The following is a 20,224-nucleotide window of genomic DNA, read 5'->3' on the forward strand; positions in this document are numbered from 1 at the left end:
GTGAAGACCTCCAGAGATGGGGAACGTTCTCCTACTGCACCCACTTTATTTTTAGGTGGTTTCTAATTGTCAGACAGTGTTTTCATACATAGAACCAAAATCAGCTCTCCCATTATTCCAAGTTCTGCCAGCTTGAATCTTGCTGAACCTGATAGAATGGAAAGAATGCTGGATTTGAATGAGTTCAAATCCCACCTCAGTCTCTTGCTACTTGTGTGGCTTTGGAAAAGCATCTGTACTTCTCTGACATCAGCTCTCCTGTCTGTAAAACAAAGAGTTTTAAACTATAAGACATCTGAGTTATCTTCCAACTCTACATCAATGATCTTATCAAGTCTAATGCTTCTTCCACATGACTGTCATTCAAATGCTTGAAGACAGATATCACAGATCACAAGATAAATCTGAATTGTTGATATGCACTATGGGAGTTATAAGTGGGAGTATAAATATTTTTTAGAAGTAGGAGTATATAGACTTCAAGGTAATCTCATAGGGTTCATCACTGTTCCTTATAACAATGTTTCTCAAACCCTGGAGATGTTACAAAGTAGTCCAAGAAGTTCCTTCAAGTTTTAATGGCAGACAGTGACATAGTAAATTGTTTTGCTATTTATTTCATTTGCAACATTTTTTAAAAAGACATTTTCATAGTTTTGAAAAAGTTCTGTTGAAGAGTTTGTTTTCATTTTTTTTTTCAATGAAGGGCCTTGCCTCTATAAAAATTTTGAGAAACATTGCCTTAGGGGGAAAACATTGCCTTAGGGGAAACTTAAAAATTAAACAGAAGATTTGTTCATGGTTCAGAGAGAGATTCAGAAATGAGTAAAGGATTGGAAAAGATGATACACAGGATAAAGTTAAATTAACCAGGGTTTTGCGTCTAAAAAAAGAAATGATAAGGAGTAAACTTGCTGGTTTTCATGTTATGTAATGTATCAGTTGTTTTCTGTATTTCCAGAAACTATAAAATGAAATAAACTAAAACTCTAGCTTAGAGATTTGGGTTAGGTATAAGGAAAAATAACATATTTTTTGTCTTTTTTCTTGCCTTTTAAAAATCCACTTAATTTAAGAAATTCTTTGTACTATTTAGATTTTTCCCTCTGTTCTTCTAGCAATCCTCCTACCTCCCTCTTTTCCTCTCTTATTTTTAAAAAAATTGTTTGGCAGCCTCAGAGAAGGCCACCACGAGCTCCCAAGAGAGTACGATTATCATTGTTGTTTTAACATTTTCCGTGTGGTCACAATGTGTTAGGCAACATGATCTTCGTGGAACATGCCAAAATGGTAGACTGTGTCCCAAGGGATGTAAATTTCCCTTCCCACAAGAAAATTTATATTTTAATACAAATGACCAAGGCCATTGAGCATTAATATTTGTAAGCTAATGATTCAGAAAATGTTGTTTTAAAAATCCTATTAGTTTTCTATTTTCCCATAAACGATATATTTTCACAAAATGTCTATTTCAACCCAATTAAAATAAAACTTTTTTTAAAACTATGTTAGTCATCTTGCTGTGAAAATGACAATTATTGACATTAGGTGCCTATTTATAGTTTCCTATCTACTTTATTTTCCCATCTATTTGTTTGTGCTACATGCTTGAGTAGCTAACTGTACCTTCTAATTATATTTAAAATGTACATAGAAAAAATAATGGGAAATTGGGAGGAGAGGAGATCTTGCTTTGTTAGGACCATAGCTCCCTGGCAGGACAAGATGCAATAAAATGGATGAGACATCACAAAGCGCGTAATCAAAAAGTATGATCTGGAAGCGTGAAGTCAAAAATGTCATCAAGCTACTATCAGCGATGGCAGTAGGACAAACTACCTTCCAGGAGAAACTTCATGAGATGTATATTTTGAATTTCATCCATTTTTTTTAACACTTCAAAATACTACCATGTCCTTGATTTTAATGTGAGGAGAAGGCAAAGGGACAAGACATTATTTTCTTATACTTATAAAACAATGGTAATTCTGGAGATTTTTTTTCAGTATGTTTATTTCAAAGTAATGTTAGCTTACAACCAAAGAACCTATGCAAATGACTTAGTTTTAAAATTCTGGGCTCCCAAGAAAGAATTTTTGAAGAGTCACCTTGTCCTGTACTATTTGTGAAGGTGAAGTACTCTTTTGATATGGTTTCTCTTGCCAAGATAGGAGTCACTTAGTCATCATAGCTTTATGATGATATAATTTTACATAAATGGATATTTTCCAGATCAAAAACATGACAAATAGGGATATTGATTTTGAAGAACCATTTTCCCCCTTGAATTCAAGCTACTTGGTTGTCATACTTAGGAAGTCTTGAGATTTCTCTTTTAGCCTAAGGAAAGTAAGTGCCCTAGTAACAACCCTAGATTTTGTAGGTAGACCTTTGAAATGATCTTATACTTATTGAATGGCTTAGTCAGAGTTTCTACATAAAACGTTGTAATTCTCATTAATGAATGGCCTTTTGGCAAAAACACATTAGATATTACTCATATGCTTTTAGATTAGTATAGCTGGAAGACATTTTAAAGTCTTATTCAGCCCTCTCATTTTACCCTTTAAATTTTTAAAGTAGAATAATAGCTGGAATATTCAATGCCAAAAAATGATCTTCTCTTCCCCCCCACCCCCCCCAAAAAAACCCAAAACATTTTCTCCTCTCCCACACAGATATTACTAGGCATGCTCTGCTGATTGAGATTTTAATGAAATCTGTTTGGCCCATCTTCAGTTCAATCCTTGTATAAGTTGAGAATTTGGAATGTCTCCCTCTATGTTAGCATATGTTTGCTGTCTGCGTTACATAAGACAATAGTCAAACATTCTTTTTGGCGTTTGTATCAGACTGTAAGCCACATATTAGATTTTATGAAATGCTATTGTGAAATCATATTTGGCTAAATTGGTTGGCTGGTCTGAATAATATTTTTAAGATTCTTGAAAATCAGATGCCATATAATTTTAACTTTTAGAACCTGTATTTAAGTATTTCATTTCAGGAAAACCAGTCTTTGCACAATAAGAACAAGATCTGTAAAAGGATTGACCTTTGCCATAACTCATTGCCCAGATTCCCTGAGCACATACAGACTGGGTTAGTCTTGGGAGCTTCTCTCTCTTAATATTCACTGAACCATAGATAGAGAGTTGGAAGGCACTGCAAAGGTCATTTAGTCCAATCCTCTCTTTTTACAGGTGAGTAAACAGAGGCTTAGGCAGGTTAAGTGACTTGTCTGAGGTCACAGAGGTAGGTAAATGACAGAGATGGGCTTTGATTTTCCAGGCAGAAACCCTGAGAGCTCTGTAATTTGGCTCATATCTCTCTTAAGTGCCCTTCTACTCTGGAACTGACAAACCCTTAGACAAAGAATAGGTTAGAGACCAAAAGTGTACAGAAAAGGAAATCAAAATATAGGCCCTTTCTGGTGAGCTCCCCTCCCCCTGAAGTTATGCACTGTCTTTGCAATTCATGGTCTTGTACTTAGTGAATTGACTCAAGGCCTTAGTAAAGAAACAGCAGTACTTGCTTCTTGCTTGCTTTTCTTATAGTCAGCTTGACCTAGTGTTGATTGGTTGGCTCCCCCAATCTCTTTTGGAGTCTTCTCATTTTTAAACTCAATTCTGCATTGAGTCTCTTTCCATAGCGTGGTCAGTTTCCCCAGCCTCTTCTCCTGTTCTTATGATTGACCACTGACTGCTTTGACTGCTCCATGCCTGCTCTTGTACACATACTTTCAACTTGTCCTGTTTGGTGAGGAGTGGGCAAAAAGGAGACAGCTGTTCTAGTCATTTCAAAGCTACCTGCTAAAAACTAATTTCTGCTTTTCTTACAGTGTTTGATTTCCAAAGTACCTGACATTCCTTTGGGCTCCCCTAGGAGTCCTTGCCCTTAGTCCACTAAAATTACTCATGGAGAATTCTGCAAACACTTTTATCATATCTGAATTCATGTTAGACGATGTTAATATAATTTTAAAAGTAGGAAGTTTACAGATGAGTACCCAGTACCATGTTCTTAGCACAAAATAGGGCTTAATAAGTACTTATGATAATAATAATTGGCATTTATATAGGGCTATGAGGTTTGCAAAGCACCATTTGCATGCATGTACATAAGATATGAATATATATGTGTATGTATATAAAAAAAAAATCTCATTTGAGCTGAAAAAGAGGTACTGTTATATTTATTTTAAGGATAAGGAAGCTGATAGTGAGAGAATCAGTGGCTTGCCCAGGATCACATAGCTTATAGGTGTCTGAAGCAGGATTTGAATTCTGGTCTTTCTCACTCCAAGTTCAATATGCAATCCACTGTGCTACTTAGCTGTGTGTTTGAGTTAGAGGGAATTAAGATTCTAGAAGTTTCACAACATAGTGAATCAAGTGACAAACTTCTGAGAACTCTGTTGAGACCTATGTTCAAATCCAGCATCTAACACTAGCTACGTGACCCCAGGACTTACGTACAGGTTCATTGTTGTCCTTTGTTCTTGAAGACAACCATTATGTTGGGGTCAAGGTACAGTGTGTCCTATTGTGGCTGATCAGACCAGTACAAGCTCAGAAGGATCTCCTACAGGCCAGATACAACTAGTCCATATGAGTATTTGGAGTGGGGCCCTCTCTAAATTTGCACATCTCTTCCTAAGCTTTAGGTGAATTTCATTCTGCCTTGAGAGAAGGCATTCCCACACGAGGAGTTCCCTATGCTTAGTAAAATCGCAGCTCTTTCATATGTTTGAAAAATCAATAGTGATAATAGCTAGGATTTATATGTTGCTTTAATACTTACAAAGCAGTTTATATAACTTGCCTAATTCGATCCTCATCCCGACCTGTAAAGCAGTTATAATTGTCATTCCCATTTTACAGATAATAAAACAGAGACCCAAAGAGGTTGAGTGATTTGTGCAGTGTCATACCTCTGCATGACAGAGGTCTAAGGTAGGATTCAAGTTTTCCTGATTCGAAGCCCAACACTATCTACTGAGTAACCTAGCTGCCTATTCCTGCATATGTAAGGTGCTAAAAGCCTTTAAGCCTTTTTAAAATAATTTTTCTTATGAATTTAACTCTCTCAACAAAAACAAGCAAATGAACAACTTAGGGAATACAAATTATACATAAAGTCAGTCTCAAAACCATTTACAGTTTACTCAGAGGGAAAATGTACATAGAAACAATATACATACGTATAGATAAGACATACATTTTGTTGTTGTTGTTGAGTTGTTCAGTCGTGTCCAACTCTTTATGACCCCATGGACCACAGCACACCAGGCCCTTCTGTTGTCCATGATTTCCTGAAATCTGTCCAAGCTCATGTTCATTTCTTCCATAAATTATCCATCCATTGCAACCTCTGCCATCACCTTTTCCTTTTGCTTTCAATTTTTTCTAATATTGGGGTCTTTTCCAATGAGTCTTGTCTTTTCATTATGTGGCCAAAATATTTAAGCTTCAGCTTCAGTATTTGACAGCCATTAGTCTGAATTAATTTCTTTAAATATTGATGGATTTGACCTCCTTGCTGTCCAAGGGACTCTCAGAAGTCTTCTCCAGCACCACAGTTTGAAAGTGTCAATTCCATAACTCTCAGCTTTCCTTATAGTCCATCTCTTACAGCCATATATTGCTACTGGAAAGACCATAGCTTTGACTATACAGACCTTTGTCAGCCAGGTGACATCTCTGCTTTTTTGTCTGCTGTCCAGATTTACTGTAGCTCTCCTTCCAAGGAGCAAGTGTCTTTTACTTTCGTGGCAGCAGTCACCATCTGCAGTGATCTTTGAGCCCAAGAAGATAAAATCGGAAACTGCTTCCATTTCTTTTCCCTCTATTTGCTAGGAAGTGATGGGACCAGTTGCCAAGGTCTTCAGTTTTTTGATGTTAGACTTTAAGCCAGCTTTGATACTCTTCCCTTTCACCCCCATCAACAGGCCTCTTAACGCTTCTTCACTTTCTGCCACCAAAGTGGTATCTTCAACATATCTGAGATTGCTGATATCTCTCCCAGAAACCTTAATTCTGTCTTTTGATTCATCCAGCCTGGCATTTCACATGATGTATCCTGCATATAAATTAAATAAATAAGTTAGCTCTCTTAAACCCATCAATTATTCTATGTTTGGTGTGAACTGTGACTTCTTAGCCCATATTCAGTTTCCTCAGGAGGAAGGTCAGATGACCTGGTGCTCCCATCTTTCTGCAGACTTGCCATATTTTGTTCTAATCCACCTACTCAAAGGCTTTAGTGTAGTTGGTGAAGCAGAAGTAGAAGTTTTTCTGGAATTCCCTTTATAATCTAATTGGTCTCTAGTTCTTCAAAAACCAGCCTGCTCTTCTAATAATTCTTGATTCACATATTGCTGCAGCTTGGTTTGCAGAACCTTAAGCATAACCTTACTGGCATGTTAGGGCAACTAGGTGGTACAGTGGGTAGAGCACCAGTGCAGGAGTCAGGAGGACCTGAGTTCAAATCTCACCTCAGACACTTGGCACTCACTAGCTGTGTGACCTTGGGCAAGTCACTTAACCCCAGTTGCTTCATCCTGAGTCATCTCCAGTCATCCTGATGAATATCTGGTCACTGGATTCAGATGGCTTTGGAGGAGGAGTGAGGCTGCTGACCTGCACAGCCCTCCCTCACTCAAACCAAAGTCAAGTGCAAGTCATGTCATCATTTCCCTGATGACATGGTCTTCTTTGGCAATGAAGGACAAACACAACTGGTATGTGAAATGAGTGCAATTGTTCAGTAATCTGAACATTTTTTTGGCATTGCCCTTTTTTAGGATTGGTAAACTGATCCTTTCCAATCCAATGCCAACTGTTGAGTTTTCCAAATTTGCTGGTATATTGAGTACAGCACTTTGACAGCTTCATCTTTTAGGATTTTAAATAGCTCAGTTGGAATTCTGTCACCTCCATATACCTATTTTTCATGAAATGTTCCCTTGACATCTCTAATTTTCTCAAAGAACCCTCTTGTCTTTCCCATTCTATTGTTTCCTTCCATTTCTTTGTGTTGTTCATTTAAGAAAACCTTGTCTCTCTTTACTATTCTCTGATCGTTGTTTGTCCTTCATTCTTGAAGAGGACCAGTGGCATCATGAGGGTGATGTCTTAACATGGGCATGAATTGGAGTTAAGTGAGGCAGAGCTGCACAAAGTCATCAACTTCACCTTCTTTTCCAGAGTCATCTACGTCCAGTGGCAAGACAAAAGTCATGGTGATTAGAGATGACCCAGCTATTCTCTGGAATTCAGTATATCTGTCCCTTTTTCTTTCACCTTTTGCTTTCCTTCTTTCCTCTGGTATTTATAATTTATAATTTATAATGCTCTCTCAGATCGGCATTTTACTTTCTTACTCTTTTCTTTGGAATGTTTTTTGTTGCTGCCTCCTGTTCAATATTGCCAACCTCTGTCCATAATTCTTTAGGTGCTCTGTCCATCAGATCTGATCCTTTAAATCTGTTTTTCACTTCCCTTTCATATTTATAAGGGATGGTATTTAGGTCATATCCATATCGTTTAATGGTTGTCCTTATTTTCTTCAACTTAAGTCTGAATTTTGTAATAAAAAGCTCATGATCTGAGTCATAATAAGCTTCAGGTCTTGTTTTAACTGACTGTATAGAGCTTCTGCACTTTTAGTTGCAAAGTCTATAATCAGTCTGATATCTGTATCGACCATCTGGTGATGTCCATATGTGGGAAACTGCCTTTTGGGTTATTGAAAAGAGGGTTTAACCAGCAAATTATCTTGACAGAACTCTGTTAGTCTCTGCCCTGTTTCATTTTGTACTCCAAGGTCAAACTTGCCTGTTGCCCCAGTTTTCTTTTGATTTCCTACTTTAACATTCCATTCCCTTCTGATGAAGGTGACATCTTTTTTTATGTTATTTCTAGATGTTGTAAGTCTTCATAGAACTGATCAACTTTGGCTTCTTTGGCATCAGTGGTTGGAACATGGACTTGTATTACTGTGCCACCAAATGGTTTGCCTTAGGTTTGAACAGATGGCATTCTGTCATTTTTGAGATTATACTCCAGTACTGCATTTACCACCATTTTATTGACTATGAGGGCTATTCCATTTCTTCTAAGAGATTCTTGCCCACAGTAGTATATGCAATGATCACCTGAATTAAATTCGCCCATTCCTGTCCATTTAAATTCACTGACACCCAAGATGTCAATATTTAATCTTTCCATCTCCTGCTTCACCACATCCAGCTTACCTTGGTTCATAGATCTTACATTCCAGATTTCTGTGTGTATGTGTATAACTTAGTAAAATGTTAATAATGATATTATGTATATATAACCTAGTAAAATATCAATAATTATTATTGTAATGATAATAATAATAAAGATTCTTTAAATTGTGACTGAACAGGAAGCAGCCTGGTGACCCTCCATTGCTGGACCTACCACATTTGTGTGGGACTTGGTGCAGACACCTGATCTGCTCTTAACATTGCTAGAGCTAAGAACTCCCAAATTCAAGCAATCCTCCAGTCTTAGGCAGACCACATAGATGTATGCCACTATACTTGGCCCAACTTCAATTTTCCTAACAACCTCTTTGGCAGAATCTGAAGGAGGGACATTGTGATCATAGATTTTCTAGCAGAATCCTTTGATTATTTCACATCCATAGTTGTTGTCAATTTTCCAATACATATCATATTGATCTTATGGTATATTGTTAGACTTGTATTGCCATCCAGAAATCTTGATGGAGGTTTGGATGTTACAAAGATAATAGAATATCATTCATCCTCCCATAAACCTTAATCTAACAGTATTATGGATGACATGTGAAGTGACTGAACTGTGTTCCCTAGAACAGAGATGTAATAGGCAACATTCAGCTCATCACTCCCCTGAGTGTGTCCAAACCAAATTAAGAAGTAATTGGGATATATTTCATAAAATAAATAAAAATGCAGTAGAACAGGTAATATTAACATGTGGTTTTAGAAGCCAGTGTGCAGCCCACAAAAATCCTTAGGTATGGTTTTATGACCCCTGTTTCTATTTGAGTTTGACATCATGGGATCACTGCCTCATCCCTCTGTCTTTACATCTTAAGATAAGCCACCACCTCTGATACTATACAATTATAGTATGTAGTATGTATATAGCATGTAAGTATAGTATAGTATATAGTATGTAATCATAGATAATTAGAGCTGTAAGAGAATTTAGAGATCATTTAGTCTGATCATACCTTTCATTTTATAAAAAAGGAAACTGAGTTCCCCAATTGATAAATGGTCAAAGGATATGAACAGGCAATTTTCAGAGGAAGAAATTAAAGCTATCTATAATCATATGAAAAAATGCTCTAAATCACTATTGGTTAGAGAGATGCAAATCAAAACAACTCTGAGGTACCACATCACACCTATAAGATTGGCAAACATGACAGAACAAGAAAATGATAAATGCTGGAGAGGATGTGGGAGAGTTGGAACACTAATTCATTGTTGGTGGAGCTGTGAGCGCATCCAACCATTCTGGAGAGCAATTTGGAACTATGCCCACAGGGCTACAAAAATGTGCATACCCTTTGACCCAGCAATATCACTACTAGGACTATATCCCCAAGAGATCATAAAAATGGGAAAGGGTCCCACATGTACAAAAATATTTATAGCAGCACTCTATGTAGTTGCCAAAAACTGGAAGTCAAGGGGATGTCCATCAATTGGGGAATGGCTGAATAAATTATGGTATATGAATGTAATGGAGTACTATTGTGCCATAAGAAATGATGAACAAGAAGACTTCAGAGAGGCCTGGAAGGACTTATATGACCTGATGCTGAGTGAAAGGAGCAGAACCAGGAGAACTTTATGCACAGCAACAACCACAGTGTGTGAGAGTTTTTTCTGGTAGACTTAGATTTTTGTAATAACACAAGAACTTCTGAAAAAAAAAAAATCCCAATGGTGGACCTCAAGGCAAAATGCCTTCCACACTTAGAGAGAGAAATATGGAAGTCACTCACATAATGTAGCAGATCATGTTTGTGTATGTGTATCTGTTTGTGTATCATGTTCTGATTTGTTATACGGATTCTTTCATTTATCTTAGTCTGACTACACAGCATGACTATAGTGAAAATATACTCAATAGGAAAGTATATGTAGAATCTATACAGAATTGTATGCAGTCGTGGGGAGGGAGGGAGGTAGTGGGGGGGTGGGTGGGGAGGGATAAAATCGCAATTGTATGGCAGTGATTGTTAAACATTAAAAAAATAAAAAAATTAATTTAAAAAAAAAAAAAAAAGGAAACTGAGGATCAGAAAGACAGTGTCATACCACTAGTTTAGGGGCAGAGCCAGGATTAAAATCCCTGCCTAATGACATAATCTTGAATTGTTTGTAATATTATTAGATTTGGAATAAGATTTATGTGAAAAAATGTTATTTGTTTAGAATAGCCTTATACTATTTGGTACCATTAGTAAGTTAGAATTTTTTTTCCTAGTCATTTAAAAAGATTTTATTGCAAAGATTCTGCCAAAACTTTGTTAAAAGTGAAGTATTCCATCTCTTGATAGAAAGATGATTGACTCAATGCAGAATGAAACATATATTTTTGGACTTGGCCATTTCAGGAATTTTTTTTTTTTGCTTCACTCTTCATATTTGTTACAAGGGTGTGGTTTTTCTTTTTCTTTTTTTCCCCCAGTGGTGGCTAGGAGACAAAGTAAATAAATGCCTGTTAATTTAAAAAAAAAAAAAAAGAAACCGGAAAGAAAGAAAAAATTTTTACAAGACAAAGAGTTTTAGTGAATGGAAGCCAAACTCTGAGTAATCTGGACACATAATGAAATGCACCTCCCTCCTTTGGGTAGAGAGGTGCAGTATTATGGGTATGGAATAGAACTGACAATTTCAGTCATTGTCAGATATGGTCACTGTTGTTGGTTGGTGTCAGTTAACTTTTTTTCTTTGTTAAGAGAGAGATTATTGGAGTGGGAAAGGAAGAAGAGTTAGAGGCATCTTGAAGCGAGTGAAATAAAAATAAAAGGCTTCAATAAACTTTTTAAGAAAGGATTAGACAAATTTGCTTAGACAAAAAGGCACCTAACTATTAAATCCATTTACACTTTGTATTATATAGTGTTTATTTGACTGGTGGTTTAGTTAGAATGGGGGTGAGAGAGAAGTTTGACAAAGGTTGGGGAGGGGAGAAAGTTTTGATCTTTTTTTTTTAATGTTATACAACTTAAACATTTCAACTAGACAAACTTTTAATTCTAGTGGTTCTATCTGCTTAACCCCTTTACAGCATTTCTAATATTCTATTCACTCTAGTAAAGATCACCAGATTTGGGCTCAGAGGACTTGGTTTCTGCTTTACTGTCTGTGTGACCTTGGGCAAGCCCCTTCATCTTTGGGGGGCCTCAGTTTCCTTATCTGTAATAAAGGGGATGGATTAGATGACCTCTGAGGTCCCAATATGGCATTAAAAGTCAAGATCTCATTTTGACTTCTAGTACCAGCTATATGACCTGGGGCAAATAGCTTAAATCTCTAAACTCTAGCTTCACTGAACTCACCCATAAAATGAGGATAATCGTGCCTACATTACCTACTTCACGTAGTTTTAAAGAAAATTTAAGTTTTATAGCATCATATAAGTAAGCTTTTGTTTGTTATTTCAGGAGAGTGGCCTAAGTAGAACCATAAGTGTAAGAAGTATTGAATGCACCTCACTTAAAACAATTTAATTATAGACTTTTTTTTGCGTAGAACTTGACAAAATTATCATTATAATTAGAAAATGCTTAGCTTATTACCAAGTTAATGTGACTTAAAACTTGCAAAATATTTTTGCATAGTTTATATGTTAAAATATGTGTTAAATTTCTGTTTTTAATTTTTTATTTAAAGCATTCCATAGATAATTAGAAGAAGAACCGTGAGTGAATGAAAAAAATGCCTCTGTTTAGTAAATCACACAAAAATCCTGCAGAAATTGTGAAAACTCTAAAAGACAACCTGGCTATATTGGAAAAGCAGGAAAAAAAGACAGACAAGGTATGAAGTAATATAATGAGAGTGTTGTAAAAATGTATTTATTCTAAGAATAAAACTAATTGAATGGATGATGTATGAATCTTAGAAGTTGACTGCCATCTGTGTAGCTGGAAGAGCCCTACTGTCCAGCTTCTGCTCCAGGCTTTCTGTAGGATTCTGAACAAATCATTTACCTCTCTACCCCTTGGTTTCTTTGTTTTTAAAATGAAAAAAATGAACTCACTGACCTTTGAGATCTTTTCCAGCTCTTATTCTAATGTCAAATATCATATGTCAGCATGGTCTTCAGGTATATATTTGAGTTTGATTATTTTTAGATTTAAGACTACTGGCTGTAGAAAGGTCTTCTTGAGGTGACCCATGGCCCAGCACCCTCCTCTCCCCGCCAGTCTGCCACAGTTTTGTACTCATAAGGATTAGGTTTGATTCCTGAATGCTAACTTCAAGAGGGTGATTTGCTTGCTTCAGTTCATTGCTCATACCTAGAATTGTTTGAGGAAAATGTCTTAAGATATTCATGGTATAGTTTATGTCTCGCTTTTCCCAAAAGTGGTTAAAGGAATCCCTAGTTCTTCTATGAACACTCAAGGTACTGAACATGTACTGGGCTCAGGATAACCTTTATGCTAAGGAAAGTACAAAAGATACAAAGGACTCACAGATATATACAGATACCAAGAACATTAGATATCCTATCTGATAACTCAGATGGGAGTTAAATTGGAGATAATTATTGGGAAAATCCTTCAACATTCAAATAAGACCCTTACTCCCAGAGAGTCCTATTACAGTCCCCTGAGATGGACAGTATTGCTTTGTGATTTAGACTTTTCCTGGAAGGTCAGCATATTTTGGAGACTACTAAGCAAGAAATCTCCATCCTGCTAGACCTGCACTATTCAAGTAACTCACTGGCTTTGGTTTTCAAATAAAAATTATTTGGACTATGTTAGAGAAAAACTTGACACACAAAAAAGGGTATCAAGAAAAACTTATTTAAAATGGAGTTCAGAGTAGGGAAGGCCTACGTTCCTTTCCCTGAAGGAACAGGTAGCTTCCAGCACGGCCACTGGAAGGACTACGACGGGGTCAGGATGAAGCAGGACACTTACAGAATTCTGAACTTTGAATTTCCCGTGATACCATCCCCTGACCCTGTGATTTCATGCTCTCCTCTGTGATAGGCCCTTCCTCACACAGTTCCTTGGGCCTGCGCATTAGTTTCTGACCTCTAACCTGTCCATGCTAGGTCACAACCCTTATCACCTAGGAATGTGGTCTACAGAACTTTCTTACTTCCCACAGACTATCTTCCCCTCCCCTCCCCTCTCCACCCTAAGGAGTCCACTACATCAGAAAATTCTCTCTCTCTAGATTCTAGAAGGTCTGATCCCCGAACTGTCATATTTGGATATTTTTATAGTTTGACTTACCCATGAGACCTCTCCCAGAGCTCATGTTGCCTAGGAAATCTCATGAGGAGGAATCTGCACGTAGATGTAGTCTTTCCCTCTTTCCCCCTATTGAATGCAGATCTGTTTTGCTATGTGCTGGTGTTTCTTTTCAAGGTCCAAGAGAAACCACGAGTGCCTGAACTGATCTTTTTGCTCATTTTATGGACCCCAAAGTGGCATGGACCCTACAAACAAAGACCTGAATGCACCCAATAATCTCCCCTAATCAACCCCTCCCACCCACATCCACATTGGAATTTTAATCGAAGATAGATTAGCTTTATATCAAATTCCTGTCTAAAGAAAATAACATAAGAATTCAGTCTTAGAACCAAACTCAGTTATTTAGATTCCAGAAAAAGCTAACTGGCCACCCTCAAGCATGCACCCGTTCATTCATTCAAGAAACATTTATTAAGTATCTGCTGTGTGCAATAGAAGGCAGTGTGGTGTAGTGAATAGGAAGCTGGCTTTGTACTGAGGAAGACCAAAATTCAAGTCTTGCCTCTGACACTTACTGACTGTGAGATCCTGGACAAGCTGCTTAAGCCCTCAGTGATCTAAGCTCTAAGAGTATAGTGCCGACTTCCACTGATTAAAAGTTTTATCACCCAAGAGTTCTCTATACTAATGAAATTACAATCAGCATTCTTCTTTGAGGCTTTGCTTACATATGTTTTCAAGTCATTCTCTTCTGGGTTTGTGTCTTGAGCTTCCCAGTCACTGCAGTAGCTCTTTATGTTTGGGTCCTTTTTTTGTTTGCTCATTCTTCCAGTTTCCTTCTTAAGTTTGGATTTTGTTTATGTTAAGCTTTGCTCACTCAAGGCAGCTAGACAGGTGCAGTGGATAAAGTGTTGAGCTTGGAGTCAAGAATACTTTAGTTCAAATCCAATCTCAGATAACTATCTAGGTATGAGACCCTGGGTAAGTCACTTAACTTCTCCTTGCCTCCATTTTCCCATTTCTTTCATGTCTGGGTTGGACTATGATGGACTAGATGCCTATCAATGTCCCTTCCAGCTCTCAAAGACAGCTAAATTGGAAGAGGAACTTTAATGGTCCCTCAGGAGCTCTGTTCCCTTTAAGATAAAAGATAAACTCCTTAGCTGGGCATTTAGAAACCCTCCCAGCCTGGTTACTTCCTAACAGAATTCACAGTACTCCCCTTCATGTGCTTCACATTCCAGCAAGACTGGCCTACTTGCCATCCCTTGATGTAGGCATTCAGTCTCCTGTCTTTTCACTTTTGTAGGAACTGTCCTACATACTCCACAGCTCAAGAGCCATCTAGGCTGACCTCTCCCTGCAAAAGAATTCTTTTCACATCCCGCTCCCAGTTGCCAGCCAGTCTTTGATTGCTGATCTCCAATGAAGGAGAACCCCTCCACTTTCTGAAAATCCTTTCCACTTTTGGATAATTCTAACAATTTGAAATTTTTTCATTACAGCTAGCCTAATTTGTCTCTTGGTAACTTCTACCCATTGCTCCCATTTCTTCCCTCTATGGTTAAATAGAACAAATGCTTAGACTTTTCATACAGGAGAGAGACTTTCTTCCCCAGAAATAGCCCTTTAAACCCTTGAAGACAGGTGTCATCTAAATCAATCCATCAGTAACCATTTATGAAATATCTGCTACGTACCAGGTATTATGCTGGATGATACAGAGACAATAATGAAAAAGGCCCTGTTTTCAAAGAACTTACATTGTATTGAGTAAGTATTAAGGAATAATTACATTGTATATACAAAATACATAGAAGGTAATAAACATTACCTAAATCAGTAGCAGTTGATTGAGTACAGAAGGTGAAGGAGAGTGATTGTTGATGATTTTGTGGGTGTAAACCTGGATGACTAGAACAATGATGGTATCCTTAACAGAAAGAGGAAACTTCAGAAGGGTAGGTTTAGGGAGAAAGATTATGAGGTCTGTTTTGGACATGGTGAGTTTGAGATATCTATGGGACACTGAGTCTTACCATCTCCAGGCTAAATATTCCTAATTCCTTCAACCAGTCCTTTACATGGAATATGCCATTATGGATGTGCCCTTCTAGATGCGCTACAGTTTCTCAGCGTCCTTCCTAAGATGTGATGTTCAAGCCTGACCATATATTTTCTTTATGTGAAATGATGAGGACAGAGAAGAGCAGGTCTGTCTCTCATCTTGTCATTCCTGGAAGATGACCCTTGCTCTGTATAGCCCAAGATCACAATAACTTTTTGGACTGCCTTTTCACACTATTAACTCATTCTGAAATTGCAGTCTACCAACATTCTCAGAATTTTTTCAAGCAACTCTATCACCTCCTTGTCATCATTCATCATGTTCCCATCCACATGCAGTATTCTGAGCTTTTTTTGAGTCTCTTAATCCAAATTCAAAAAGCCATGTAGCTTTGTTGGATCTTGCTTTCCTCACCAGCCTTATCTCATTCTGAGCTGACATTACTCTTAAAGTATCATGCCACACTTTTTTATTCACCCTGTTACTTGCCCTTCTTTCCATCTTCTGCTTATGTTTTTTTTTCTTTATTTCTCAATCAATAGACATAAAATCAAGGTCATTTGGATTCTGCTTCCCTGTTCACATCAATGTCTTCAAACATCTCTCTGTTTTCCTCCTCATAGACTTGTCTTTGTGTCCTTAATTTCATTCTTGAGAAGTTTGTTTTGAGGACTGACATTACCTATAGAATTCTAGTGCCTGGGATCCCTCCTATTCTGCCTCTGAGCCTTAGGGTTCCTATCAGACTGTCCCTTACACTGTGTCATAAACTCTGAGGGAAGTGGTCACTTTTCTCTAAGATTACATTCTTACCTGTTGGTGTGAATCAGAGCCGGAATAGACATTCCCTTTACAGTTTTCTCCATCTTTTGAGACAAGAAATTATCATTCAGACAAGTAAAATAAAATTCTTAAGTTGCTGTGCTTTGGACAAAGAGTGAGCTCTAGCAGAGGTCTGGGTAATTGAAGTCCCCTGTGTCCCCCTGAATCATCCCAGGCTTACATGACCCGTCTCCTGAGCTCCCGGTCTTTTCCTTTTTGTCCAGGTAACCTGTTTACACTTGTTTCTGTTTCTGCCTTTCAGAAGTTTTCTGTTGTATATATTTTATTCTTATGAGTATATATCCTTAGTGGTTTCAGTATCACCTCACTGACTCTCTCTGCTACCTGTCCTGTTTCTGTTTTTTCCTTACTTGTCATTTCAAGGCTTAGCTCAGGCTTTCTTTCCAATACATAATTGTATTCTCTTCTTCCTCAGATTATATTGTGTTCATTCATATGTTTAAGTGTTGAATCTTCACAGTAAACTATAAGCTCCTTAAGCTTCAGAGTGTGGTTTTGACTTTTTGCCTTATGTGATTAACACAGTAGGTGCCTAATAAGTGTTTCTTGAATTTAATTGTGAAAAAATGGAGTCTGGAGGTCCACTTGTCAGAGGTATTGTAAAGCAATAACAAACATGTTTTAAGCAGATGGTGTAGTGAGTAGAGTGCCATTTTCCTGAGTTTAAGTCTGGCCTCAGACACTTGCTGGCTGTGTGACCCTGGGCAACTCGCTTTACCCTGTTTGCTTTACCAGTGTCTCTGGCAAGAAAACCCCAAACAGGGTCACAAAGAATCAAGCCTGACTGAAAAATGACTGAACGACAACATTAAACACCTACTAAATGCCAGGCACTGTACTCAGTTCTCGTATGCAAATACAAAGAGTGAAACAGTCTCTACTCTCGAAGAGCTCATGTTCTAGCATGGGAGACAACAAGTGTGTGTGTGTGTGTGTGTATATATGTGTATATATATATTATATATAAATACATGTTTCCGTATGAGTAGAAGGAGAACAAATGCAAAGTGGATGACTACAAGGTCAGAAGAGAAGGCACTGGCAGTCAGGGGGAGTCAAAAAAGGCTTCACACAGAAGGTGGTCCTTGAGTACTGTTTTAAAGGGAGAAAGAGAGTCTATGAGAAGAAGAAAGAGTACATTCTAGACATGGAAGACAAGCAGCGCAAAGATATTAAGATAGAAGATGGAGCTCCATGTGTAAGAAGAAAAGAGCATTTGGCTGGATTACCTACTGTAGGAGGAGGAGAAATGAGGCTAAGAAGATAATTTGGGGGCCAACTCATGAAGCTTAAAGCCTGAGCAGAAAAGTTGATATCTCAGAAGCAATAGTGAGCCACTGCAGTTTATTGAGTAGGGAAGTGACATGGGTATAACTATGAAAAGTATTCATGCTTCAGGGTTGTACTAGATGACTTCTGATGTCATTTTCTATGTATCTTGAACAAGGTTGAAAAAACAAACTAACCTAGATGAGCCTGATACCCATAGAGGAGAAAAAAAAGCAACGGCAGAATGGTTTGTCATGATAGGAAAATGCATGTTAAATTAATGTCCTAGGTATTAGCCTGAAAATTTCATCATTCTTACTTGATGGAATCCTAGTGTTAGAAGAGCCCTTAAAAGTAATTTAGTTAAATCTTTAACCCTCTCTGGTCATACAGTAAATCCCTATAATATTCCTATCAGGTGATCATCTGTACAAGTACTTTTAGCTTACAGGAAGTTCTCAATTTCATGAGGTCATCCATGACATTGTTGAATAGATATGATTATTGGGAAGTTATCCCTTGTGTGTGTGTGTGTGTGTGTGTCTGTGTGTGTGTGTGTGTTTAGCTGAAATCTGACTTCTCTATAGTTTTTACCCATTGGTTCTAGTTGTATACTCCAGAGCAACAGCTTATCATATCTTCCCATAGTCTTTTCTTTAAGCTAAATATCCCATTTATTCATCCATTCCTTATAGGACATGGGTTTCTTCCCTTGGAATTACAGGACATATGAGTTTATCATGGTCTCTTTAATAAAGTGTTGAGAATTGAGCACAGTTTTTTTCAGATGTAATCTGACCAGAAGAGGGTAAAGTGGAATTATTCTTCTAGTAATTAGGACAGTTATTCCTCCAGACTAGATTTGTATTTGTTTTCTTAGCAGTCGCATCACACTATTATAAGTAAGTAAGTAGCAATTGATTTTTGTTGTCTGAATAGTTTCATTCCTTTTAAAATATATTACTCATAATATGCTCTTTGGTTACCAGGCTTCAGAAGAAGTGTCTAAGTCATTGCAAGCAATGAAGGAAATTCTTTGTGGTACAAATGATAAGGAACCACCCACAGAAGCTGTGGCTCAGTTAGCCCAAGAACTATATACTAGCGGACTGCTTGTAACCCTGATAGCTGACCTACAACTGATAGACTTTGAGGTAAGTTGAGTCCTCTGTCTCAGTGGCTCACTTGAGTGGTTTAGTTTGAATGTGACTGTCAGTTAATCTCCTGTTACTTTTCCAAATCATTAATTTCTTTCAATTCAACAGATTAAAACTGGGGAAAATTCAAATCTCCTGTAACTTTATACATAGGTATATTGTCCTTAAGTATTATGTATAGTTTACTGATAAGTAGTAAGCACTGATTTTGGACTAAAGGACTGTGTTCAGTTTTAAGCTTTTCATAGACCTGCCTAGACTAAAAGAAAATTTACCAAAACACACACATCCACACACATACACACGCACACACAGAAATAGTTACTTGGTAAGCTCCTAAGCTGTAGTAAATGCAGACACTGTACTACATGTCACGTAGTTCACCTACCTCTCTCTGTATAATGAATAAATGCATTGCCAGCGCAGTGAAAAAATACTAGTTTGTAAGACAGAAATACTGGTTTATTTTGCTAGTTCAAATATTAGCTTACTGTTGACTGCAGGCTTGTAACAAGTAAACCTTTGTGTCTCATTTGAAATCTCAGAAATGGAGAGATGGTGAGCAGATTTTATCAGTAACTTCTTAGCATGTGGTTTTATCTATTACCTAATAATCAGCTATCCAGAGCATTCAAGCGCTGAACCATTGCAAATAGTCCTTTGGGCCACATAACTAAGAGTTAAGCCTTTCAATGCTAGACTTTTAATTTTTTTGAGATTTTCCTTAAATATTCCATGTACTTGTCTTCTTTCCAAAGTAGGATATATGGAAGATAATTTAACTATTATTGACTCATAGTCATCATTATAAATATCTTTCATTGTGATATAGTATAGATGAGAATACAGCACAAGCAATACTTTTCCTAATAGTAGATTCACTTAAAATAATTTGCTTTATAGTACACAGCTAGATGTACCTATGATTGAACAGGAAGGCAGCATTCAAATTAATATTTGCCAGTCTGCTTCTTGATGTGCCTCCTGTGAAATTTCATCCATCCAAAGCCCCTTTCTGGGATCTTCAAAATATTGTCTTAAGTAGCAAAGAAGAAGTTAAGCCAAGTGAGTAAGGGACAGAGGGAGGAAAATGAGAGAAAAATAGATGTCAGACCAGGGGAGAATAGACTATTTTTTTTAAGTAGTAAAAAGTAATTTTATTTTTTAATCGACAAGTTGACAGCATACAAACTAAAACTCAAAAGGTAAATGTCCAATAAAATATATTCCCTAAGAGCATTTAAACAAAATATAATATAGATCATGTATAATAATACCCTAATAATATAATAGCATATAATAATAGATTATTCTGATTGATTGATTGATTGAGACAGATTTTCTTGTGTAACTGGTGACTTATCTCTGAAGGCAGTTATTTTGAACAATGTTAGCATCATTTGAAAAAGGT

General features: G+C 37.2%; 1 protein-coding gene across 2 annotated transcripts in view; it reads left to right on the plus strand.

Annotated features, from left to right (window-relative positions):
• Positions 1-20,224, plus strand: part of CAB39L (calcium binding protein 39 like) — a 149,804-nt gene that overhangs the window by 69,707 nt on the left and 59,873 nt on the right. The window contains exons 3-4 of one of the 2 annotated variants that reach the window (XM_072610527.1): positions 11,933-12,079; positions 18,646-18,810. In XM_072610527.1, coding sequence (XP_072466628.1) covers positions 11,969-12,079; positions 18,646-18,810 — 276 coding nt within the window. In that variant the 5' untranslated portion in view covers positions 11,933-11,968. The remainder of the gene's footprint in view (positions 1-11,932; positions 12,080-18,645; positions 18,811-20,224) is intronic. The other variant, XM_072610528.1, reaches the window with a different exon arrangement.

This window comes from Notamacropus eugenii, chromosome 5, assembly GCF_028372415.1.
Source record: "Notamacropus eugenii isolate mMacEug1 chromosome 5, mMacEug1.pri_v2, whole genome shotgun sequence".
Classification (NCBI taxonomy): Eukaryota; Metazoa; Chordata; class Mammalia; order Diprotodontia; family Macropodidae; genus Notamacropus; species Notamacropus eugenii.